Source organism: Abramis brama, assembly GCF_963993115.1.
Source record: "Abramis brama genome assembly, chromosome: 17".
Classification (NCBI taxonomy): Eukaryota; Metazoa; Chordata; class Actinopteri; order Cypriniformes; family Leuciscidae; genus Abramis; species Abramis brama.
The window spans coordinates 21,133,830-21,161,193 of NC_139979.1; the positions used below are offsets into that span (position 1 = coordinate 21,133,830).

The 27,364-nt window shown below is 38.0% G+C and overlaps 1 protein-coding gene across 5 annotated transcripts in view; it reads left to right on the plus strand.

Moving 5' to 3' along the window:
• Positions 1-27,364, plus strand: part of col14a1a (collagen, type XIV, alpha 1a) — a 139,477-nt gene that overhangs the window by 74,577 nt on the left and 37,536 nt on the right. For all 5 annotated transcript variants that reach the window (XM_084088320.1, XM_084088322.1, XM_084088318.1 and 2 more), the window contains exons 23-33: positions 920-1,036; positions 3,448-3,594; positions 5,419-5,493; positions 7,716-7,855; positions 13,720-13,843; positions 17,118-17,261; positions 17,449-17,613; positions 18,407-18,445; positions 21,893-22,031; positions 23,481-23,623; positions 24,300-24,409. In XM_084088320.1, coding sequence (XP_083944446.1) covers positions 920-1,036; positions 3,448-3,594; positions 5,419-5,493; positions 7,716-7,855; positions 13,720-13,843; positions 17,118-17,261; positions 17,449-17,613; positions 18,407-18,445; positions 21,893-22,031; positions 23,481-23,623; positions 24,300-24,409 — 1,343 coding nt within the window. The remainder of the gene's footprint in view (positions 1-919; positions 1,037-3,447; positions 3,595-5,418; positions 5,494-7,715; positions 7,856-13,719; positions 13,844-17,117; positions 17,262-17,448; positions 17,614-18,406; positions 18,446-21,892; positions 22,032-23,480; positions 23,624-24,299; positions 24,410-27,364) is intronic.

Here is a 27,364-nt window from a genome sequence, read left to right on the forward strand (position 1 = left end):
TGAATAGAAAAGAACGACTTGGTTACCCTATTGTAATTTTCGTTCCCTGATGGAGAGAACGAGACATTGTGTCTACGTACTGACAGTAGTGATTGCACTTTGGAGTCCTAAAGACCTCTGGTACTTTGCGAGTGGAATTTGCATGCATTTCTCAGTGTGGGTACGGCCCAAACACGTGAGGCAGAGATTGTGGCCATTTGCTGAAATGCACCGCTAACACCAGATTCAACATCTTCCTTCTTGTAGAGGTGAATCGCCATCTCCTTTTATACCCATATGTCCAGGGGAGCGGTGCATGCAAATTCCACTAGCCAATTCTCATTGGCCTCTTCTCAAACTATCAGAGGTGTTTGGGGCTTTCAAGTGCGACCCCTAATGTCAGGATATTGACGCAACGTCGAAGTGACTAACAGATAGGGAACAGCAGTTACTTAACAGAAATCTTTAGTAACGTTATAAATGTCTTTACAATCAACTTTGATTCATTTAATAAATCCTTACTGAATACAATTTCTCTCTTTCAAAAAAAAAGAAAAGAAAAAGAAAAAACTTACTGACCCCAAACTTTTTTTTTTCTTTTTTTTTGGAACACAAAGGAAGACTTTTTTTGTCCATACATTGAAAGTCAATGGGGTCCAAAACAACATTGGATGCTATTAACTTTCATTGTATGGACAGCCTCCTCCCCCAAATAAAACACAATAACTTGATTTTTTTTTAAAATATCTTATACAGTTTTGCTTCTCCACTAAATTAATTTTTAAAGGGAATATATATGTTTATTAGAAAACAGAATAAAGATATTAACTTAAAATTGGATTTTTGACAGTGTATATCATTGCTGTATTTTATTTAAATATGTGTGTGCTTTATTGCAATATTTTCATGCAAAGTGTCTGTTTTCTTGTTCCTCTTGCAGTGTTCCTGGGGGTGAACAATCTCAGCACAAAACAGGTGCTCAGTACCAGCATGTGTGCCCAGTGGCAACCTCACCACCATGCCTCTGTCTACAGAGTCGTCATTGAGTCACTGCTTAGTGAGTAACACACACAAACACACACACACACACACACACACACACACGTGACAATATAACACATATTGACATACATTTTCGTTTTGTTGAATTTCAGTTTCAGAGGTAATGGGATATTATGGCTCATTTCAGCACAGGCCTCTGAGCCTTTGGGCTGTTCAACAAAACTTTTTTTGTATGCATATTGCTCTACTGGCGTGTGACATGCTTTTGATTCAAAACAGCAGAGTCAAAAGCCCATTTCCCATTATTGCTTTTCTTATTCCTGCCTGATACTGCCTCACCGGCTCAGCTTATCTCGCAATCCTGGAGATCTTCTGTTCTACTTCCAGCGTGTGACTGCTCAGATGGCTACCAGCTCAGTAGTGCTATTAAAACCAGATCCTATTGGGGTGTGTATGTGTGTGTGTTTAGCATTTGAATGACAATCATTGCAGCAGAGTTCTCAACGAAACACACAGAACTATAGAAGTGATTTAACTAAATATACTTTTTGGTTCTTTTTTGACTGCTGTAAATCCCGACAGATTTAATTCTCAAATATTAACTGGGTTGATAATGACTTTCAGATTATAATGTAAAAATACTTAATAATAATAACATTTCTGATGTTCAAACTCTCAAAACTCAATGTTCAGATGCTTTTCTGTCCTTGTAATCTCACTCCAATTAATAATATACTTACCAATAACCATTTTTTGGTTTACTTTCTCAAATGCTTACTTTTTTTCAGCATGGACACATTAAATAGACCTGAAAAGACATTTATAATACTTACAAAAGATTTCTGTTTCAAATAAATGCTGTTCTTCGAACATTAGTCATCAAAGAATAATGAAAAAAAAGTTTACACAAAAATATTAAGCTGCATAATAGTATAATATAATATAATATAATATAATATAATTTTTTTCTTTATTATTCTGAATGGAGAAAAAAATGTACCTTTAAGACTTACAGATACAACCCATTACCCTGTAGTTATGATTAACTGTGCCTACAGAAATATATCAAAACTACTGCTGAAGAGTGGTATGAATATGTGTATTTCTGCAGTACTAAGATCCCCACTGCCGCCTTCTCGTCAAATAATGTCCAAACTTTGGTAACCAGCAGGAACAGCGGATTCATTATTTGCCATCTTGCTCGTAGTGAGAATTTTACTGTGGAATTTCAGCCAGACATATGAATCTTCGGTGCCGAGCACTCGTGGTGTAGTAAAGCATTCCTGCTTGCAAATGCAGGGAAGAGAGGAACTGTCCTGCTTGTGCCAGAGATGTGACTGGACTGAGAAGTGCAGTCTGTTGAAACAAACGCTTAAAGGAGGAGAGATGTTTACTGAGCCGAGCAGCAGTGCTTTCCAACTACTTTTCCATAGAGCGGGAATCTAATAGGCAAATGTCACATCCCATTGTTTGATCAGCTCAGCAATCAAAGCATGTTGGAGCAAGGGAATATTGTTGATGTTATTATCACAGTTTTACAGTCCATATTATCATTGGAAAATGCAAAGAAAATACCTTAATAAATCTCAATGTTTTGTATAATGCACTCCAGAGCCATTTTTTTCTCAAGATCATGGTCTAAATGAGGGAATGCTTTGGGAAATATCTTATTAAAGAAAACCTTTTTGCTGTTTTTTTCTCATTTAATAGTGGTATAATACTGCTTCTGCACAGCCCAGCCATTTTTATTCCCCATGGACACAGCTGTTTAATGGCAGACAAATTAAGATGTATGAACCAAGTCGAGTTGCTGGATATTAATGTCTGCCATCAGAAACAAAACAAAGAGATCGATGGAAAGAGATGTGGAACAAGAGAAAACCAGAAAGAAAAAGAGTAAAGAAAGAAAAGAAGGTGAAAAGAATGGAAATATTGGGTTCTTTCATTCAACTAATTTCTTTCTGCACTCAAGTTGCTTATCACGGTGCACCCATTTCCCTGCAGTCTTCAGCCTCTGGTTAAAACGATTAAAGATCTTTCCGTTGATCTCCATGGGCTGAATACAAGGTTACCCTTCCTGAGCTCTATAGCAGCACTGGCCATTTTCTCAGCTTCGGAAAATAATTACAGCTATGAAAATGAAAAATAGCAGTTCTGCTACCTTTTACCCTGGGATCTGAGAATCAGATTTCTTAAAACATGATTTACTCATACTGTAGTTCCTTTCATTTAAGCGGCCAATCTGTGAGCAACAACACATGCCTGTTAAAAATAACAACACTTCGTCATGTTGCTGTGGTGCCGATTTTGTCATTTCCAATTTCAGTGTTTTTGTTTATAGCCTGAGGACTCAAATGAAAATTTCTCTTTAATTAGCACAATTGTTTGCTTGAGGAAGCGGTTTTAATTGCAATTAACGCCAATCCTGCTGTTTTTTACTCAACTCTGCTTCTTTAATTTTAATAGACGGTCAGAAACAGGAAGTGAGGGTTGGTGGCAGTGCATCCAGAGAGTGCTTCTTTAACCTTTCCCCCAACACCAAGTACAAGATCAGCGTCTACACCCTTTCACAGAACACAGAGGGCCCTGCCGTCACCACCATTGCGACCACTGGTAAATACACTCTGATAACTATAAATTTGTATGCCATTATGTAACTATAGACCAGGGGTTCTCAAGTCTGGCCCCCAGGGTCCCCTAAGCTAATCAGTCCTCAGGATTTCTAGAAAGTTATAGGCAGGTGAGTTTGATTAAGTTTGAAGCTAAACTCTTCAGGAAAGTGAACCTCGAGGGCCAGAGTTGAGAACCCCTGCTATAGACTTTGGGTATACAACATATTTAATTGTCTGTTTAAGTGTTTTTACTGTTTTCGATCCCCCATAACCTCATTTTTAATCAGTAGATTAAATATGACATCTGTTCTCAAAAAGTGAGATTTCGCCTGGCTCTGCAGCGCAACCTCCGTTTATCCGTGACTCGCTCGCCGTTTTACTATTCTTTGAAACGACGGGGGCGACTCAGAGTAATTGTTCTCTAAACCATTAGGAAGCAGCGGCAAGAAGTAAGGTTACACACCTGATGGTGTTTGTTTTTAGTGCACTTCACCAAGCCCATGCTACAAAAAAACCAAAGAATCATGTAAAATCCAGTAAACCTTGAGATTATTACTTGTGACATTAGAAAAAAATAAATGGATATGAGAACATAATATGTATAAAACTAAATTAAACAACAATCTCTTAAATATTTATTAATTTTATTAAACATTTTTATTAAACATTGACCTTTATTTTTAGATTCGGCTCGAAGTTATGGATCTTTGAAAATGGAGCCGCGTGCAAAGTTACAAAAAATGCTGTTCACACACGTGAAATGGGGTCTCACGCACTCAATGCGCACGACCGCCCACACCGCAATGACGTAATTTTTTTTAATCCGAAATCGTCCCTAAACCCTCAATCACTATTCCCTACATTAGTCCACTAATGTTCACTTGATGGAGTGAATGAAAACGAGTGAGCGAATTCGGACAGCCGTTGAACATACATCGCCTGTACACTCATTGAATGAGTGAACACGATAACGTCCACTATGATTTTGGACACCACTACAAATGGCTGTCCCCTCAAATAATGCCCTATTTTAGGGTATAGGGGGCGATTTCGGAATTAGCCTAAGCTTTACAAGATGGTTTATAGCATGCTATCAGGCGGATGTAAACATGGAGGAAGCTGATGTGCTGCAGAAGCCGGAAAATTAGTGCGCTGACGATAAGGAGGACAAAGACGAGGAGAAAGAGAGCAAAGTTTTCCTGGTTCTTCACTTTTTTTTTTATAGTTTTCCCTCAAGTTTGCTTGTATAGAACTGTCACAGTGATACTTAGGCCTCTTTGTCCCTTCACTGACTACCATGATGGTTGTCTTCCATATTATCTGAGTAACCAAAGAACTAGTGACTCCCATCAGTGCTGAATTGTGACAAATGTCGATCTAGAGCAGGAATAGGCTATGTTGGTCCTGGAGTGTCGCTGTCCTGCAGAGTTTAGCTCCAACCCTGAATAAAAAAAAAACTGGCCTGTAGCCTTGGTAATTCTGAAGTCATTGATTAGCTTGTTCAGGTGTGTTTGATTAGGGTTGGAGCTAAACTCTGCTGGAAAGTGGATCTCGAGGGCCAGAGTTGAGCACCCCTGTGTTAGTATGTCAGTTAGGCGGTAGCAACACTTCAATGATATAGGTCATTTCCAGACAACATCGTGCCTGACAACATACAGTACAATCAATCATTGCCTGAGAAACAGATTGAACCACAGTGGACCAGTGTGTCCTTTTTCTTTTACAGTTGGATTTCTGTTAAGGTCACAAATCTTATTGTGTATGTAATAAAGTGAAGACAGCCAGGCCCTGCTCTGGTTTATGTATTGTTTTGATGTTTCTCTAGCTCCAGCACCCACCCAGCCACCAACCGCACCACCCACCACAATCCCTCCTCCTACCATCCCTCAAGCCAAAGAAGGTAGGACACCAATGTGGGAATAACTGACTTTTCAGACATTGTTTTTCCCTGTTTGTTGGCCATGTCTTTATGTGTTATGTGACCTTTCACTAATGTACATCTCTGCTGACAGCTAACCTTTTCTTATTCTCTGCGCCACTCCACTCTCAATAAATATATCTGAGCCTTCCCAACACACCTGATAAAATCACGCAGATCTTATTTTACCCCCTTATACTGTATATATCTTTTTTTAGATCCCTCACCTCCCACTTTATAGCGAATAGATTTGCTTCATTGTCTGACCAAATGGTGTTTAATGCATCATAAAGTAACACCTGAATGATTTCTTGAACTGAAACCAAATGCTTCTTTAGATTTATTTGTTATTTTTATTTGGCTTTATCTCTGAGCGTCTGAGTTGTTAACCTAAATGCTTTGCCCTGCATGCTGTACATTACTATTGAGGACAGGCCAAATTGTAAAAAGTGAAACATTTCTTACCTTAAAGTCCTCATGAAATCAAAATGAGAATTTTGTGGCTCTGAGTCCATTTGTGTTAACTCCTTGATGAGACATTTGTGTCTCACAAACTTGCTGTTTTAATGAGTAATACGTCAACAGAGGAAAATATAGTAGCCTAATGAGTCTGTTTACTTAAAGGATTTGTTCAGATTCGTTCACTGATTGATTGAGACAGTGACCCTTTCTACAGTTTACACTACCATTCAAAAGTTTGAGGTCGGTATGATTTTTTTTAGGGTTTTTGAAAAAAAAATTGCATTTATTATAAAACAGTAATATTGTGAAATATTATCACAATTTAAACAATATTTTTATTTTCTATTTTAATATATTTTATAATGCTATTTATTCCTGTGATGGCAAAGCTGAATTTTCAGCCTTCAGTGTCACATGATCCTTCAGAAATAATTTTAATATGCCGATTTGGTGCTCAAGAAACATTTATTATTATGATCAATGGTTCTACAATATTGACAGCAGTTCTGCTGCTTAATATTTTTGGGAAACTAATACTTTTTTTCAGGATTCTTTGATTAATAGAAAGCTAAAGCATTTATCTGAAATAAAAATAGATTGCTGATAAGGAAGCTTTTTGTTTATTTATGAGTAAGCCATTGAATCACTTAACCATTCAACCAAAATTGTTCATGACCGAAACAACCCATTTGTCTCCTTGTTGTGGACTAGATTAACAAACTGAACGAGATGTAAACAAATTGGGCCTAATGAGATTTGCCAGGTCATTCAAGTTGTTTATGAACACAATGCCTGATTCATTTAGTTCGTCCACAAGCAAGGTGTCTTGATCAGTCCCACTCTTGTTCAGACTCAAAATAGCAACTTGTTCAGTAAATGGGGCTTGTTTGTTCAATAGGTCCAACCGATGAAATGCTCAATTGCAGCCCTCACTCAAACGCTTATGATTTGTGGTATAGTACAGCAAGTACTAATACAGTTAGACTTTGAAGGCAGGCAAGCAGTCACATGCTTATGAGACAGAGAGACTCATATGTATTGCCTGAATATGAATCAGTGCGAGGAAGTAAATGAGAAAGATTTGTTAAAAACACCAGTAGAAAAACTTTGTTCGCAAAGCTATTTAATGGTGTCTTGAAAGTTGCGATGAAACAGTAGTAGCAAAAAATCGTTTTTTTCCTTATTGTGACATACATCGGAGTGAAACAGATTATCGTAAAATCAGTTGTTGATTGAATGAAGGCAGATCTGAATGCGAGCTGGCAGTCAATTGTAATAAAGGTGAAGTCTGAGGTAAAAAATAAAAATAAATAAAATAATAGAAAGTAGGTATGGTGAATTTTAACCTAATTTGACCCTAATCGATATAACTTTACGTATTCAGATTGACTCATTAAATAATATTTTTTAATAAAACCAGTTCATTTAGATGTTACCACATGAAGCATTTTTTAGGCTTCTGACAGTTAATATGTTTAGCCCCAAATCCTGCAAAGCAACAGAATGGCAGAGCAGAAGAGAGATAGCTGGGAATTAATTAAGCCTCTTTGTTTTATCCAGCTAGCTGTGATGGAGATCCTGTCAGTGAGAAGCAGAAGTGTTTGAATCATTTGACATCTGTTGTTCTGCAGCGTTTACACAGTAATGAGAATTTCTTATTTTAGCTAGTGATTTTTCACCTGCTTCCTCCCTCTCTCTTCTCCCTCTCCCTCTCTCTCCCTCTCTTTCGAAATCTCTCTCAGTTTGCAAAGCAGCCAAGGCAGACCTAGCCTTCCTTGTAGATGGCTCCTGGAGTATTGGAGATGACAACTTTCAGAAGATTATCCGTTTCCTATACAGCACAACTGGTGCACTTGATGTGATTGGTCCCGAGGGAACACAGGTATGCTGCTCGTGAAATATTTGTCAAATTCAGTCTACCTCATACTGTTTTCATCTGTTCATATTGTATAACATTTCTAAAAAATTTTAATGAAAAAAAAATGACCATCCTGAGCTTCCAAATGAATGTCCTTGAAGATAAAAGCGAGGGGCGAGGGGCGAGGGGCGAGGGGGGAGGGGGGAGGTCACTAATAAATAAGTCACTAATAAAGTACACTTTAGCATATTTTAAACGGAGCACTTATTACAGGAAATAATATGCTAATGAATATACTATGGACTGAATGTAATGTTTTTCCAAAATTCAATGAAAATTCTGTCATCATTCCCTCACACTCATGTCGTTCCAAACCCAGAAGACTTTGGTTAATCTTTGAAACAAAAATTAAGATAAAACCTGAGTAGTTTCTGTCCCACCCATTAAAAGTCAATGTAACCAAAACTTGAAAAATTCAAAAAGGTTAAAAAGGCATTGTAAAACAAATGTATACTAATCAAGCAGTTTAATCTAAGTTTTGTAAAGAGATATGATTGCTTTAAATGGACCTATAAGGCAAAATTCACTTTGATAAGGTTTTTGAACACAGATATGTATCCACAGTGTGTGTAAACAACCAGCCTATAATGGTAAAAATCCACCCATTCCTTTTTTATAATCCCCATAAATCATAAACTTTCTCTCCAAACAATCAGTTCCATAAGCCACGCCCATGACTAGCGCCCTGTTAGCATAGAGACCGCACTGAGTGGGGCGCAGCAGTCTGCCATTTTTGTTTCCTCGCTGTAGCATCTGCGCCAAAAATGGCGTACCAATGAACAGAAGAGTCTCCATTCTAGACTCCCAGCATCTGAGCCACTGAGGACACCGTAGTTGATTTTATTTATGAAGGAAATGAGCAGAAGAAAGTCGGTAAAGTGTTATATATTTGCGCAAATCATTCACAAACAAGGGCCAGTTCTATTCTGGATTTGCACAAAAGTTGTTTCGGAAAGGTTAACATGATGGTACATGTTGGTCAATGAGTTGAATCAACTTAAAGTCCCCATGAAATCAAAATTGACCCTATTTACTTTGTTAGCGCATATTACTAGTCTTGTGGTGAACAATTAATCCGTGCAAGAAAATATTTAAAAAAAATTTTTTTTACCATGGTAATCTTTAATCAAAATCTGAAAATGCCCCTCCCCTCTGCATTGGAGGACCTTCTCTGATGACGTAGGTTTGAGGAATTGGTTTGGGCAACGCTTAACCACTCCCCTCAAACCGTTAGTCTGCTATGAGCAGAGATGGAGAGGAGGAGCGCTAGAGTAAAACCCTGCCCTCTGTTCAATATTCCTTTTCACTGGGAAATACGTCATAACACTGGAGAAAAGTCGTTTGCAACTTCCGGTTCACGGGGACTTTAACTCCACAAAAATTACATGAATTTATCCACTAACCATTCAGAAATGTCTAATTATATTCTAAAAGTTGTAACTTTTACTTAAGATGCTCCATCAGTATCTGACTCCGGTTCGAACATGTAAGGCTGAACACCACGACTGACAATTTCTGACATTTTGGCTGCGTGACATTCTCCAGTTTTGTTGTTGCCGGAGTATCCAAAGCACAAGCTGTAAAGGCTCTGCATTTGCATTTAAAGCGACAAACACACAAAAACAACGGGTTTTTGCTCACACACAAATAGGGGCAAGTTTGACAAGCTATAATAAATTATCTGTGGGGTATTTTGAGCTGAAATTTAACAGACACATTCTGGGGACACCATAGACTTATATTAAATCTTGTGAAAAGGGGCATAATATGTCAGGGTTCTGTCACTAGTTTATTCTTGATTTTGTTACAGATCCCTGACACTCCTGTATTGTCTTGTCTTTGTGTGAGTGAGCGTGTGGTCTCGAGGGTGATCGAGCCGTGCGCTCCCTTGTCTGCGGGCCCTGTTTCATGTTCGGAGCGTGGTGTTCGGATTCCGGCACTCATCTCGGTTTCAGTCCGGTGTCGGGGTTCGAGCACTCGCGCACTCGACATGTCTTGTCACTTGTGTGAGCGCACAGGTTTTGTGGTTATTCACTCACCATGCGCTCTTGTCTTGTGTGTTTTGTGAGCGCTTGATTTATGTTTTCATTGGCCAGGAGCTCTTGTGTTATGTTCTGTGTGCCGCACGGTTCGCATTCTCAGTGCTTTCATTTCGTAATGTTTTGTGTAAACACGCAGTCTGTGAGTATGTTCATTGGCTGCGTTTTCGTGTTATGTTTTATGTGAACACGCAGCTCAGGAGTTTCTCATAACTCACATTTTGTGTGAGCACATGGCTTGAGTCAAGTTCTGGCTTTTCAGTCAAAATTTCTGAAAACGATGACATCATGCTCATGCGTATTACGTGTTCTGTCCATAGGGGTGAAGTGTTTTTTTTACAAAGGGACATAGCCAACTACTGGCCTGGCAGCATAATACAGCGCTTTTAGTTGTTTTTGTGGATCCGTGTGAATAGGGAATGGTTTACATTTACATTTATGCATTTGGCAGATGCTTTTATCCAAAGCGACTTGCATTGCATTTCAAGCTACACATTTACATTCTTATCAGTTCTTGCTTTCCCTGGGGATCGAACCCATGACCTTGGCATTGCAAACGTTTTGACAATGTTGTCATATGTAGACGAAAAATGCGAAGGAAAAACGTTTCCATTTTTAGTATCGTTGTCGTGTAAATGTACCATTTAGGGGTGTGACGAGACGCTTACTCCACGAGACGAGACGAGACACGAGATTGGGTTCACGAGAACGAGACAAGACGAGATTTTTACACAATTTTTAAGAAATCCTCAATGATGAAATATATGAATGGAAAATAGTCTTTTATTCAACTGAAAATCACAAAATGCAAAACAATTTATGTGCATTTTGAAATCAACTTCTAATGAATGTTATTTTACTTCTATTTTAATGAATTCTATGCAGTAAAGGACATGCAAACACTGCAAAATGTTTTGCTATAAACTCTACTTCTCCCTGTACGATTTCACATGAGAAATCTAACTCCTTTCCACAAATCGAACATAAAAAAATAAAACAGTATAAATGAAATAAATATAAATAACTGAAATAACACTTTAAGTGCAAACAGTAAGTGTGTATCCATAATCAAAGTACTGCTCTCTCAAAACTACAAGTTCAAACAGAAACAATTTTTTTCTTCAAGCATGAAAAATAGATAAATTAACTAAGATAAGCCTAAGATATGGTCATGTTCTTTTTCAAGAATATAAGCATGTCGACGATTTCTGGCAGCAGTTGAGACCTTTGGGCAGGGCTGCACGATATGAGGAAAAGCTGCGATGTGCGATAACATTGTTTAATATTGCGATGTCGATATGACTTTAAGCTATACTGTTCCCATGTATTAGTGCTTTAATAGGTTATTTGCGTGATAGGTCAAATGTTTATTACCTGCCTGGTTCAGATTACACTATTTTAGCGCGATTTTGGCACGATCCGTTTCGTGGAGACTCATAAAGGACAACGGGCGTCGGGACGCAAGATTCGATCGTTTCATTTCGTATAGTGTGTCATAGTGGGCGACAACGCATCTGTGATGCTTCACGACATCACGACAGAAAGACTAGCATGTTTAATTTTAACGGTCCTCCACGACGGGTTGAGTGTGAGCGAGAGTGAGTGAGAGTGCGGTTACAGTGAGTGTGCGTGTGTGCGCGCGCGAGTGAGCGTGTGTGTGTGTGCGTGCGAGTGAGTGAGTGAGCGAGGGACAGTGAGTGTGTGTGTGTGCGTAGTGTGTGTGTGATTGGCCCGGCACACAAATTATTTAAAAGTGGCAGGGGCATCTTCAATACAAATTTCACCCTCACGCTCCATCACGCTTACATCACAACAACTCACGAGACAAAGTTATTTTTTTTTTATTTTTTTTATTTTTTACTCACGAGACAAAGTTTCACCTCGACGAGAAATCTCGTCGCGTTTTAATCTCGTCACACCCCTAGTACCATTAATTAATTTTTTTCCACAAGGGACAGATCTGTAGTAAAATTGTATATAGACTATAAAACATATTACGAATATATAAATTACATAAAATTTTAGTAGGGCCTATTGTAAATTTGTCATGTACCACATGGGCACTACAGTTTGAGAAGCTCTGCTTTAGTTTGCTACAACAAGGTTTTTTGCTTCTCTCAGAGATTGTTTTTTGGACTGAAGGATCGTGGGAATAGCTATTCTGAGCTGAAGACCATACTACCAAGCATTTAACCCAGTAGCCTAAGAGAACATTAGATAAAAATAGCCTTTGTCTAGACATGTTAGTCCAGGATTCAGAAGATCTTCATCACAACCCATCAGCAGATTTAGGGATAACTGCAGTGGATCTACCACAAAGGATGTGAAAACAGGAGAACAAGCACATTTGAAGGGCAGGAGCTAAAGTAAACAGAGGAACACGGCACAGATAAATGTCTCCTTTTACACATAGATGTTTGCTTTCTGTCCTCTGCTGTAGGCCAAGTAGACATGTTTGACTTGGCTCAAACCAGTTCAACATCAGTAAACTCTCATATATAATGACATGGCTTTTGTGTCTCTCTTTAGAGTGTGGCATAGTAGTTAAGGTGCTGAGCTGATAATCACAAGGTTGTAGGTTCAAACATTGTCTGAGCAAAACACTTAACATCAGATGTATTGCAGGGTCAAAATAAAATAGGGCTTGGGCAAAAACTAGGCTTAAAAAGTAAAAAAAAATACTGTTATATTAAAAATGTGGTTGGGAAAATGGCGTTCATAGTCAATTTCTCTGACAATCTGAATTTGGATATTTGTATCTGTTGATATACTGTTCAAAAGTAATTTTTTTGGGAGAAATTACTACTTTTTAATAGGGGCAGATTAAATTGATCAAAAGTGACATTTATGTTACAAAAAAATTAAATTTCATATAAATGATGCTCTATAGCAATTATCATCAAAGTTATAGTCATCAAAGAATCCTGAAAAAAGTATTAAAGTTACCACAAAAACATATAAAGCAGCCCAACTGCTTTCATCACTGATAATAATAGTAAATGTTTCTTGAACACCACCAAATAAGCATATTATAAAGATTTCTGAAGGATCATGTGACACTGAAGACGGGTGAAAATTCAAAATTGGAAAATAAAAAAATAGAAATATTATTTTAAATTGTAATAATATGTTTGTACACTGCAGTGATCCTTTTAAATAATTGATTTGAAGTATTAGGCGTAAATGCACAACATGATGTGTGTTATACAGTAAACACAGAAGAAAAACATACAGTATTCCCTTGTAAAGGTATGGAAATTTTATTTCCCGGACGAGCCCCCATTTGCTATGCCCCGTGGCTCAAAAGGGAAATAACAAAAATAGGGACACACGAGAAAGCCAAAATAATGAAAAATGTATTAACAAAATATAACTATAAAGAAAAAAACAATGTACCATGTCACAGTCAGGAGTCAGTGGTATAAAGTTAAATGAATTCATGATAGTATACTGTGCTGTAGTAATGATGGATGTACAAAAGGAACAGTTTAAAGGAACAAAACGAAATCAAGTCCAATATGCAGCTCTCTGCAGCCTTTCGTCTGGCTCCTTTTTAAAAGGCCCAAAAGGAAGTCAGCAACAGGTGTCCTCAATAAAACCACCCGAGAACAGACACTTGGGAGGGCGGAGCCAGCCATCCTAATCAGCCCGAGGAAAACCCCACATAAAACACAAGTCGTCACATGCCCTTTAAAATCAATTCCAGGGGGAAATACTTCCTGATAGTGAAGTACTGTCACTTTTAAACGCGTGATAAATGGCTACTAACTTACTTTCTACAACTGACAGGTGGCCATTGCTCAGTTCAGTGATGACGCCAGAACTGAGTTCAAGCTCAACTCCTATAGCGACAAGGAAGCTCTGCTGGATGCCGTGCAGCGCATCACATACAAGGGAGGAAACACCAAGACAGGCATGTATCTATCTATCCATCCATTAATCCATCCATCCCTCCCTCCCTCCCTCCCTCCCAAGTTGCACAAGTTTTCTTATCAAGTAAATGCATCTCATTTTGTGTTTAGATATTTATACTGGAAAACCAGACATACAATAAAGGATTTTTCTGGTAAAAAGCATTATCACTCTTATTATCACTAACCAGCATAAACTTCTACTGTACTAGTATGGCAATTCATGCTGGTCTTTAAGCAGTGAAATCTCTCTATAATGAGTGTCTAGATTTTTCCACCCTAATACCTTTGACAAACATGCTTTATTAATGTCCTGTTTTAGAGGCTCTAGACCAAGAACTTCAGAGTGTGAGTTTGATAAAAACGGCACGGCTCCAGCTCGGTGAGCAGCACGGTGTGTCCCTGCACTTGTTCATGCTGTCAGTCTTTGTTCTAAAATGAAACACCTCTCATTCCACACGGTGAAGGAACTGCAGCCCCCACCCTGCTGTGTCCTCACACACACACAACGTCCCCGTATAAGGTATATTCTCCATGGCAATGACCCCCCCCCCTCCCCCCGTCAGTGGGTGGGCGGCAGCTGCTGTGCCTCATTGGTGAGAGCAGATACATGTGTGATCCAGGCATTATGAGCCTGGTGCATTTATCCATCCCGACTTTAGCGGTCTGCTCATTTGAAACATGAGCATGACTTATTTTCTGAGGGTATTAGGGCTAATCACTTGCCTGCATTTTCATACATTCATATGCAGAGGATGAGGTGAGGATCAAAGTGATTGGCTTCATTCAATGTGTTTAAACTCTGAAAAAAAAAGGGGAAAAAAAGAAGTCAATTCTGAATATTAAGGTCTGTATGTTTCTCTAAAATGACTTTTAAAATAGAACATTTAAATAGGATGATTGTGTTCTGATGTTCAAAATTTTCAGAAAATGTTTTTACCTGATGATATGGTAACATTTTTTGTGTGGCCTATGGTGTGACACTGTTGACTAACCCACACATTTTCTCAATAGTGTAATATATACACAAATAAATGTAGAATTATTATTATTAAAATATTATAATTAATATAAAATTATATTATTATTATTATTATTATTATTATTATTTATATTTATTTATTTAAATGTTAATTTTCTTTCTCTGTATTTTAAGCGTTGTAAGGTCAAACAATAAGAGGAATTTACTGAAATGAAGTCATTAAGTTGTATGTGTTTGGAACAACATGAGTGTGAGTGAATGAGTGAGTGAGTGTGCTGTGAGGGTTCTAGTTTATTTATATTCACTAGTCTCTTCTCAAACAAGTAAGAGTGAAAGATATTAGCCAAAGCTCACAAACACAAATGAACAGATAAAGTCCAAGCACACTTTTGACTGATGATGCAGTCATGATGTCTTGCTCAACTGTCAGTCAAACAGCAGTGTTGTTGCCCCCGTCAACTCAAGGGCACAGCCTCAACTCCAACTGCAGACTCAATTCTTTTTGTTTTGTCTTAAAAAACAAAATAACTTGCACTTCACACGATGCTGCCGTCTGCTTCTTTAGTCCGTCATTTGTCTCCCTCTGACAGGAGCTAAAGAAAAGCCAGAAAGAGAAAGAAGCAGCTTTAGAAGTCAGTCAGGCATAGCTACAGGGTCCCCTTGTTCAATTCGTCGCAATATACCGTCAAAGTGTGTTATCTCAGACACCCGTCCATATTTTATTCAGAGTGCAGCTTTTGTGATGGGATTTTGTCTAATACTCGCTGATCCTGGGGAACCTGGGACGTTTCAGAATGATTAGAAATGCAAATTAGAAATGAGAAGCCTGGCTGATGTCTTGCACCCGCAGTGCCAAGTTGGTGAGAATGGTAAAATATTGAAATGGGTGCAGTGCAGCTTGTTAGATCCCTCAGTGCAGGTCTGCTGGGAGTGACGGCTTGGACGTGTCATGGAAAACTGTCTTGAAGATTAGCACAGAGGAAAAGAGGCTTTATTTTGGTCTGTGCTAAATACTTGCCACTTTTTGAGCTTCAAAATAGCAGGTGAGACCAGGGTTGTCTCGCACAATTTTTTAGTTCTTTATTAATTATCCCGGGTGGAACAAGCGTTATGTGCAAATGAAAGCTTAAGTTCTTGGGTACAGCATACACAAAATGTAGAAAAAACAATTCTAATTCTAATTTAATCTAAACTAAATTTAAATTTTAAACTAAACTAATTACTAATCACTCACCACACACACACATATAGAGTATATACCACTTTTTAAGTTTCCAGCCTCTGGTTCCTCAAGCTACTGCCTGATCTCCAGTCATTATCTGGTGCTTCTCCATCTCCTCGATTCTCCAGCATAGCCTTGCCCGGGTCGGATCTCATCTGTCTTCCCTTTCTCCTGTTGACTGCCCTGTCCTACTGTTTGGATCATCCTCACTCTTAACCATCCATATTGTGCTTTGTCTTGTCAATATAATTAAATCCCTTGGTCATTCTGCATCTGGGTCCTCTTTCTCCATAAGACTGCTGTGACAAAACCTGACACTTTGTGTGTAAATATCAAACCATTTAACTTAATATAACTTATAGCTGCTTTTCATCTCTATTAAAATATTGTATCTTTAAATTATATCAATCATTTATTTTCAGTTTGTTTTGTAACTATTAGTTTTGACAGAAACCTTGTAAATTTACCTTGACATCAGCATTTTTAAATCTTGCTTGATAGGGTCAATAAGTGGCTTAAGAGGGCAAACTTCTTTTTCTCACAGTACAAATATATTCCAGCAATTAACACTTTGACCGCTAACTCTTCCAACCAACCCCTCTCCCCTAATCATAACAAACACTTATCCAGACGTACCGCAAAGCCAAACAGTCAGATAACTTTAACAACCTCACAGTGTCATGACAGGATTATTCAAACAGTCATTACATTTGCTGTTATTCATCATTTTTTTTTAGGCTTTAAAAAGACATTTTAAACAATGCTCACAAAGGGAAAATGATCAGAAACCATTCGTCACAACAGCATAATTTTAACAGCATTTGTTTTCAGATCCACACTTATTTTTTTTATTGTCAAAGGTTTTGTTCTTTCACCACATCGTTCCATGACCATCATTCTAGCTCTCTGCAGGTACTGGCGTGAAGTTTCAATGAAATATGGCTCTCAGGCAAACGCAAATCACTCTGTCAGGATGCGTGTTCCTGTAAAATCCATCACTTTTCCGTGAAGTGGTGTAAATCCAGCTCTCGGCACCAGGCAGTAACATCTATGTTTATGACTCTTGATTCAGGTCGAGCCATTAAGCATGTGAAGGAGGTCATCTTTACTGAGGACGCGGGCGTACGGAGGGGCATTCCTAAAGTGCTGGTGGTGCTCACGGACGGGCGCTCTCAGGATGATGTCAATAAGATCTCTAAGGAGATGCAGATGGAGGGTGAGTGATCTGAATATTGCTTGAACATGTCATTCCTTTCATGTCATATGAATCTAAAAATGAGCATAACAAACAGCAGCATCTGAAAACACCAACTGTCTCTAGTGGTTTGGTTGTTTCTGTCGTTTTAAAAAAAGAACTTTAAATGCTGTAATAAAAGTGTTGTTTGTTGCTTGTTTCACTGTAGGTTACATCATCTTTGCCATTGGCTTCGCTGATGCTGATTACGGGGAGCTGGTGAACATCGCCAGCAAGCCTAGCGAAAGACATGTGTTCTTTGTGGACGATCTGGATGCCTTCAAGAAGATTGAAGAACAGCTCATAACTTTTGTTTGCGAGGCTGCAACTGCCAGTACGTCCCTTTGAGAATACACAGAAACTTCCTCTTTCAGTTTGCCTTGATGTGTTATAACTTGCTTGTTTTAAGCAATAATCTTAGGAATACAGTACATGCTACATTGTGAATGTAATCATGGCTATTTTTTTGTGACATCCTTCTACTAGAAGAAAGAATCTCTGACATAACTGAATGTTAGTATGCAACTGAATAGGTCATACAGTATCTGGATTTAAGAACAGAATTGATCAATCAGAAGCCAGATCCAGAACTGTCTTTTACAAGTAATGGATAACACTTGACAATAAAGGTCTCATTTGTTAAAATTAGTCAATGCATTAGCTAACATGACCAATATATTTTTACAGCATTTATTAATCATTGTTAACGTTTGTTAATAAAAAAAATACAATGGTAACATGGTCCACTTCAGGCATTCTACTAACTATAAGTGACTTTGCAACTACATGTCATCTAACTCTAATTAGAGTGTTAACTGATTCAGAAGAACTATGCAAGTAATGACAAACTTACCTTTGTGAGATTATTATGGACGAATAAAGTTTATAGACTTTTTATATTGCAGGGTAATTGCTTTTGGATTACTTTAAGTTCTTTGTTCCATTTTCATCCCTCGTGACTTGAGTTTGTTAAGTCTAAAATACAAGTTTGAAATCTATTGCTGTTAAAATGGTCTCTGAACAGGAAAATGTGACGTGTATCATGTAACGTGTAATTTTCAAAAATCACTTTGTTCTTGGGAATTGATTGGTTTTGCACTCTGTTCTGTTTTTTTTTTTTTTTACAGCTTGTCCCTCGGTGTTAATGAGTGGGAACACTTTAGCTGGTAAGACAACAATAAATGCTCCTGGCTCACAGTAACCTCTACACAAAGCACACCATCATTGTGCTGGGTAGGATAGGATCTGAGGATTTATTTAAAGAACTGATTTATTCTATCCATCCACTGTCAGTATTTAAAAAGCCCTTTACTTAATTAGGACCAGTGGGTCATGTTATTCTCACACCATTGTTTAGATCTTAAAGAAGAAAAAAGGCACACTTAGTTTTGCATTGATTTTCTACCTATCTTTCACTAGATGGACAAACATAGTCCCACCCTTAAACTCGCACCATTGGTTGAGCCTTTAGGCCATGTTTTTACCACAGCCGCTATATGTTTACACTTTTGGGTAATCTTTATAATTTAATTATATGTATAATATATTAATGCAATAATATTTTATATACTTTTTTAATATTTATAATATTTATCTAATTTATAATATAAATATTAAGCTGACATATTAAAGTATTTTAACAGAGAAAATACACTTTAAGACATTTAAAATAACCCACTGAATTAATCACTTTTCTCATTATTTATTTATTTATTTATTTATTTATTTATTTATTAACTTACTAAAATTTGATGTACATACACTACAATACAAACATTTGGGGTCAGTATGATTTTTTTATTTTTGTTCTTTTATTCATCAAGGATGAAGGTCAAACGTGACAGTGATGACTTTTATACTGTTATGAAAATGTTAAATTTAAAATAATTCTGAAATTGAAATATTCTACTCATCAAAGAATCCTGAAAACGCCTTGGTTACGACTGTAACCTCAGTTCCCTTAAGAGGGAACGAGACGCTGCTTCGATTGACGCTAAGCGAACGCTTTGCGTGATGTCGTCTAGAAGCACATGTAAACCCAGGTGAAAAAGACGTACTGTTAAATGTATTAAAAATGCATTAAAGTATATTTGTATTGTACTAAAACATACTCAAGTACATTTAATAGTACCGGTATGTCTTTTTCACCTGGGAAATCAGTCTAATGGTGTGGCGGGACGTCAGACACGGGTGTCATGAACCAGGAAACTATAAAGCCTGCCCAAACAAAGCAGCTTCTTAAGGTCTGAGCAAGTCGCTTACAGGCACGTAGGAGATATGGCAGGTGACGCAGGGTCTCGTTCCCTCTTTGGGGAACCGAGGTTACAGTCGTAACCGAGGCGTTCCCTTTCAAGGGAACTCGCGCTGCGTCAATTGATGCTAAGGGAACGTCTATACCAACACCACCATAGCAAGAAGTGTCTGTCCTGTTTGAAATCATAAGAGCAGCACTAGGACGAAAGCACCCGAGACCCCGGTGTAGAGTCCAGGTCCAAAGAGTAAAACCTGATGAATGTATGCGGTGAGGACCACCCTGCTGCATCACAAACATCCTGGAGGGGCACTCCTGACATTAGAGCCTTAGAGGCCGCCATACTCCTAGTAGAGTGGGACCGGACAGCCATAGGTTAAGGTTGTCCGGTCGACTCGTAAGCAAGTGAGATAGCCTCAACCACCCACTTGCATATTCTCTGCTTAGATGCTGGGGACCCTTTGTTAGGGGGCCCAAAACATGCAAACAATTGTTCAGCTTTACGCCACAGGGCAGCTCTGTGGACATAGGCATCCAGTGCCCTAACTGGGCATAGCAGATTGTTCTTTTCCTGGTCCGAATCTTGAAAAGGAGGAGGACAGAAGGCCTGCAGTACTATAGATCTAGCCACATTAGTGGGGACCTTGAGAATATAGCCTGGTCTAGGGTGAAGGAATGCTTTAACCATGCCAGGCGCAAATTCTAAGCACGAGGGTGCAACCGACAATGCCTGTAGATCTCCTATTCTTTTAAGAGATGAGATGTCGAGGAGGAACATAGCTTTCAAAGTAAGAAACCTAGCTGGCACCTCCTCCAAAGGCTCAAAGGGAGCCTGGGAAAGGCCTTGAAGGACAATGGCCAGATTCCATGTCGGCACCCTGGTGCGAGCTGCAGGCCTCAGCCTCAAAGTGCCACGGAGGAAACGAGATACCAAGGGGTCTTTAAGAAGTAGGCATACATGGTCCCTGCGAACTCTCTCCAGAACTCCCGGGAGCAGAGCGATCAGGGGAAATTCATACAAACGTAGCCTCGGCCACGTCTGTACCATCGCATCCAGTCCGAGAGGAACTGGATGCGTGAGGGAGAACCAGAGTGGACAGTGAGACGTCTCTCGAGACGCAAACAGATCCACTTGAGCCTGGCCGAACACCCTCCATATCTGCTATATAGAGGAATAGTGTGATGTTTGTGGACTATAAACTCTATATGAAACTGGTTTATCCAACGATCTCGACACCTCTGTGTGGAGATCGGGGAAAAACGGAAGGCTTAATCTTTCAACAACTCTCGTTACAACCTCAGCAAGCTCCTCAAAAGCATGAGACTGAGGTGGTGAGTCCTCAGTATCTCCTGCTTCGACACTAACAACATCCAGTTCCTTGGAACTGGATAGATGCAGTGTAGGTCCTTCAATCAGGACGTGCTTCCAAATCCTGAGAGAAGGCACTGGATCTGTCAGGTGAAGGCACAGATAAGGCTGGGCCCGTCTCTAACCTCGCTGACACATTCATCTGCGAACCCCAAGTCTGAAGCCTCCACTGTGCCTCGGCAGCAGCTGGACCCGAGCCTTGGGGAACGTGAGCCTGAGCATCCTCGCGAAAGAACGCCAGGCAGGATCGGAGTGTCCGCATTGGAAGCACCTCGCAGTGCTCACAGCCAGCACCCTCAAGCACTGACCGTGCATGCTCCTCACCCAAACATGTGTGTCCCCACCTGTTAAATAGCACGTGCAGGGGTGCACACACAGTCTGAACTGCTGCTGCTTTCTCGCCATAATTTACTATATACAGGTATAGTGACAATACAACACCAAATAGACAAGAGACAGTTTTACACAGAGCGCTTGTGAAGATACAGAAGCTAGCGCTGCTTTGTTTGGGCAGGCTTTGTAGTTTCCTGGTTCATGACGTCACCCACCTCTGACGTTCCGCCACACCATTGGACTGATTTTACATGTGCTTCAAGACATCACCACGCATAGCGTTCCCTTAGCGTCAATCAGAGTTCCCTTGAAAGGGAGTTGTGTTTCATGTTTCCCACAAAAATATTAAGCAGCACAACTGATTTCAATATTTATAATAATTGGTAACGTTTCTTTAGCAAATCAGCATATTAAAATGATTTCTGAAAATTCATGTGACACTGAAGACCGAAGTAATGATGCTGAAAATCCAGCTTCATTTCACAGGAAAAAATTACATTTTAAAATAGTAATAACATTTCACAATTTTACTGTTTTTCCTAGTTTTAATCAAATAAATGCAGCCTTGGTGAGCATAAGAGACTTATTTCAAAAACAAACTATTTAAAGGTGGTGTTCTTTAGATTAGCATACTTGACATTTTTCTGTTGTCCTTTGCAGGTTTCCGTATGATGGAGATGTTTGGTTTGGTTGAGAAGCACTACAGCAGTGTGCAAGGTGTCTCAATGGAGCCTGGGACTTTCAACAGCTTCCCCTGCTACCGATTACACAAGGACGCCCTCGTCTCCCAGCCTACCAGGTGTGTGAGTGTGTGTGTGTTTCTGTATGTGAGAAAGCATGCAATTACGCTCAACTGAAACTCTCTGAAATGAGAAAATGTGTGTTAGCTGACAGCTGTAACACGTCACCTGTCAAATCAAAGCCGTAATAAAGATTGAGTTTAATCAAATCTAGATGGAGCGGGTTAAGTTAGTAGGAATAGATTAGCCCCTCACTTACAGGCAATATAAAGAGCGATTGGGCTTCTGAGCACTGACCCTCCCCAGCATGTGATAATATTTAGATTAGGTTCACTTTCCTGCGCTCATGGGGAATGTTGTTATTACAGTGGAGGGTTTCAGCATAAGGGTCTCCTCTCCTGTAAATCTCGCAAACCACAGCCTCACTTTAAGTTGCACTCAGGCAGCTGGGAATTACTACAACACTGTTATTATGATAATCTCATCGGTGATTATGAGAAAGGCCAATGACTCACAGGGTAATGGCAGTGCTCTGGATACAGTTCACATTTGTTCTTTAGTGGAAGGTGCTCATGAAGTTGAATATCTGTTTTACTGGCTGTGCGGTTTCTATTGCAATACTCAACCATAATTGTTTATTTTCACTTTAATATTGATCTACGTTTATTTTAGTTGTTTGTTTTATTGTATTAAATTTCAGTGCCTGTGTTGTGTTATATTTTACACTGATCATTTTGTTTCGACTGGTCTACAGCATTTGTGCCATGTGGGTGCAGTGGAATGGTTGGAGGCATATATAGAATAAACGTTTTTTGTTTTTGTTGAGACATTATAAGAGTGGTATGCCTCTCTTTTTATTAAAGGGATAGTTCACCCAAAAATGAAAATTCTGTCATCATTTACTCACCCTCATGTCATTCCAAATCCATAAGACTTTTGTTCATCTTCGATACACAAATGAAGATCTTTTTGATGAAATCTGAGAGCTTTCTGTCCCCCCATAGACAGCTACGCAACTACCACTTTGATGCTTCAAAGAGTTCATAAAGAGATCATTAAAATAATCCACATGAATTGAGCGGATTAGTCCAAATTTTCTGAAGAGACATGACAGCTTTATATGATGAACAGATTGAATTTAGGCTTGGTCACAGGCAAAGAGAAATAAATAGTCTGATGCCAAATCCGATATCTGGATGAATTGTTCAGTACAGAGCCCCGTACATGACATGAAAATAGTTATCGGCTCATTAATTAGTGTCCACATTTGAATAATTTGGAAAGTGGAAACGTACTAAAACGAGGGAGTGAATTAGTACAACATGGCTAAACACCATTATATGTTGTTTCCCCACCCTCAGTTTAGTTTAGCACCTCTAAAAAAATAAAAAAATAAAAATAACCTGAAAAGTGCTGGACAGTTTAATTTCGTTGTTTCAAACATGTTGTGAAGGAGTTCATAGAGATACCCATAACTGTTGTCCAAAAACTATGATTTATGTTTACAGGTATCTACATCCTGAAGGCCTTCCCTCCGACTACACTATATCTATGCTCTTTCGCATACTGCCCGAAACTCCTCAGGAGCCTTTTGCATTGTGGGAAATCCTCGACAAAAACAATGAGCCACTAGTGGGCATTATTCTGGACCGTAAGTATTACTATTTTTGATGAACCTTATACCCGTGTGCAGTCTCAACATAACATTTTTTAAGAAAAAAAGCATTAATTGAATAATTATTTAATGATAATTTAGATGATTTAAATATTTAAACTCTACTATAATGTAAAACAAATGTTTGTTTTTTTTCTTTTCTTTTTATTAATTACATGTTTTTCAAACAGTGGTTCTTAACTGGTGGGTTAAAACCCAAAATGGTTCACAAACAGTTAACTGCTAAGTGCAAATAATAAAATGCAACCAACTATATGCAAAAATACACTGGCAAAATATATTGGCTTATTCGCTTTCATAAAGGAGAAGAAAACACTTGCATTTTGTGGTTGTTATTGGTGTTAATGGCTGGATGTCTAAACAAACTCTGTGGTCCTTTGGTACAAATTATGCAGATTCTGTATTTTCAAATACCATATACAAATTTACACAAGGTAAAAAAACAAAACAAAAAACAAGACCGGGTTTAATATGGGTTTAAAATGAGAATAAACATGATTTGTGCCTACCACAAATGATTCGCTGTCGAGAACATGAAAGCACTGTAAAATTTTTGTATAATAAATAATTTTTATACTGTGTGGAGTCATCTTAGTCCTGAATCAAAACCAGTTGAGAACTGCTGACTTAAACAATTTTTGTCTTTCTTCAGACGGAGGGAAAACGTTAACCTTTTTCAATTACGACTACAAGGGTGAATTTCAAACGGTGACTTTCGAAGGAACTGAAATTAAGAAGATTTTCTATGGCAGTTTCCATAAGGTCAGTCTTTCTCCCATTTAATGTATGATCCAGCTATGACTGTGATTAAAGAAACTGTGCAGTCATTAGTGTTTCGGTCTCATGGTTGAGGTTTTTTTTCTGTCAGGAGAGTCATGATTTATGCTGGACCAAAGTTTATGTTAATTCATAATTCAGTGTGCCAAATGACCAAATACTGCTGAATACACTAATTTCCCTTTATAAAGTTACCTAATTTTCTTTATAGTTGTGCCTTGACTGTCATAACCGAATATCGCTGATTTTTATTTTGTATTTTTTAGCCGTCTGCTTTGCCTCATTCTCACCTACTTATGTACGGTTTTGGACGCAAGACAACTTTTTCTGTCGTATAAAATTTAACTTTATCCGATGTACAGTGAGTTCACAATGCTCAAACAGCTATTGGTTAGTCAGTGTAACAACCAATATCTGTTACCTTCAGGTTTCATATCTACATTTTACATTCTATACATTTTGTTCAAAACACGGTCTGCACATTTTAAAAGAAAAAAGAAAAAGATGTTTAAGCCATATTTCTGAAACGTCCACCAGGGATTTTCAATTATTATTTCACCCAGGGCATGCGCTACAGAGTTCTGACAGTATGAAAATGGCTTATGATAGCCCTGTCCTGTTCATTTTATGTATTCTTTCTTCACATCTGTGCTGTTCAAGAGCTCTCTATCACTCTTCCGCCCTCCAGTAGTTTTGAGAGCCTGTCTGATGTATTCCAAGACTCTGTGTGTTGCTTATCTGGTTATAATTCCCTTTTCCTGCCAAGTGTGTTTTACCTTTGAATGCATGACAAGCCATCCTCAGCCTTTGATGCAGTGGCGTGTGTTTTTATGAGCAAGTATTCTCCTGACATCACTTATGATGTGTTTGTTGGGTAATCCCTCTTGGCAGAGCTCGTCAAGATTAGGAGTCTGTGAGTAATACAGATTACTTCAGCACTGCCTCGGCTCCGGATTCTGAATGAATAAATAAATCTCGTCTCATCTAAATGCTGAGGAATAAGCAGGATTTAGAAACTTTAGAATTTCAAAGAATTTCACCTGTCATTTTTTTAGATGAAAAAATGTTCAGTAGTTTTCTGAATTCAACTTTCATACTTTTTTTTGTGCAGCTATAAATAGGACATTCTCAAATTATGACAAACATGTCTTTTGAATGTTCACTCATATAAAAGTCAAATAGTCAAGAAACTCCATATAAAAGATTATTTAAAAAATAATAATATCTAGATACTTAAAAATTCATTGTCCCTTTCATCTGATATTCCACTTGTATGACATTATAACTCAGCATTATAACTTTTCCCCTCTTATTTAGTTAAACTTAACTATTCATTTTATAGTGTTATTTTGAAAATACAAAAACATTATAGAAAAGTACTTTCAAGTTCAAAATTTGGAAGTTTAAATGTGCATTTGATGAATTTCCCCTCTATGTTGAATTAATTCATAGTTGTTGTGTTTTTTTTTAGTTTAAAAAAACAACAACTTTTTGTTAATTTAAATGTGCCATTGCTCTTACATTGTAGTATAAAGTATAGAGGATAAGTATAAAGGATTTAATTCTGTAATTTATTTATTAATTTTTGATTAAATGATGTGTGTTTTTACTGACACTTATTATAATTATTTTTTTAAATATCTTTTATATGACAACACATTCTTCATTTGTGAAATAAAATAATACAATTAATAAATAAATGTCAAATGATCCTTTATAATTAGTATTAATTAAAACAAACACCCATAATCCACTTTTATGGGAGAAAAGGATTAAATTGAAAACATTAACATTTTGTAAATCAGAAAATCTATTGTTTGAGAATGACCCAAATACACAATATGAAAAATAAACAGAGTGCTTAACAGAGCTACAAACACCTATGGAATTCCAAAGCTGACATAATAATAATAATAAATATATACATAAATAAATATACAAAGAAATGTAAAAAACAAACATAAAGAAATGAGTATTTATACATTTGTATTACATTATAATTTATGTATGATTGTATTTTTTCCCACATTTATTTATTTATTTATTTATTTATTTATTAATACATTCATTTATTTCTACTTTTAATTTATTTTTATAAATAAATGTAGACATATATACAAATATACATAAATAATTGTGGAAATAAATAAAACTGGAAATTAGGGGTGCAAGGATAAAAAAACTCACGGTTCGGATCGTTTCTCGGATCAGAGTCACGGATCGGATCATTTTTCGGATCAGCAAAAAACAAACAAGACAAATAAACATAAGTTTTGCCTTTTGTTTATTAACACTTTTAAATTATTAAATTAAAATATATAAAATCAACAGTGGGTGCGCGACGGGATGTTGTAACGTGGCTCAAGCACTTTCAGCATGTATTTAAAGCACTAGGGATGTCCCGATACCACTTTTTCACTTCCGATATGATAACCGATGCGCAGCTTTGGCTATTTGCCGATACCGATATCAATCCGATATTTTTATTTTATTCTTGAACTAATAGCCTACTACTAATAATAAAATATATGGAAGCACTTTGCTCAATTAGCCACATAAAAACATCTCACTCAAATGGAGAACAAATACCTCTCTCTCTCTCTGACACACACACACACACATTCCAGCATTGCAATCTTGACATCGCAGCCTGTTCATTTTGCTGCGTTCACACCAAATGCGAATAGAGTGTCAAATTCGCGTCTATCGCGTCTAGTTCGATGCTTGAACAGTTTGAATCCATTCGCGCGTCCAAAGCGAATAGGACGCGCCGCGTGCATGTAATGATAAAGCGAGTGTTTGAAGCGAAATAGACGCGTGTTCAGAGCTAAGGCGGGGCTACAGATTCCTAGTTTCCACTGTAATATGGCTTTCTTGTGCCAGAGTGCCTACACACCATCACAGTTTTATCCACTAACCTCTTTCCTTCATCATTATATT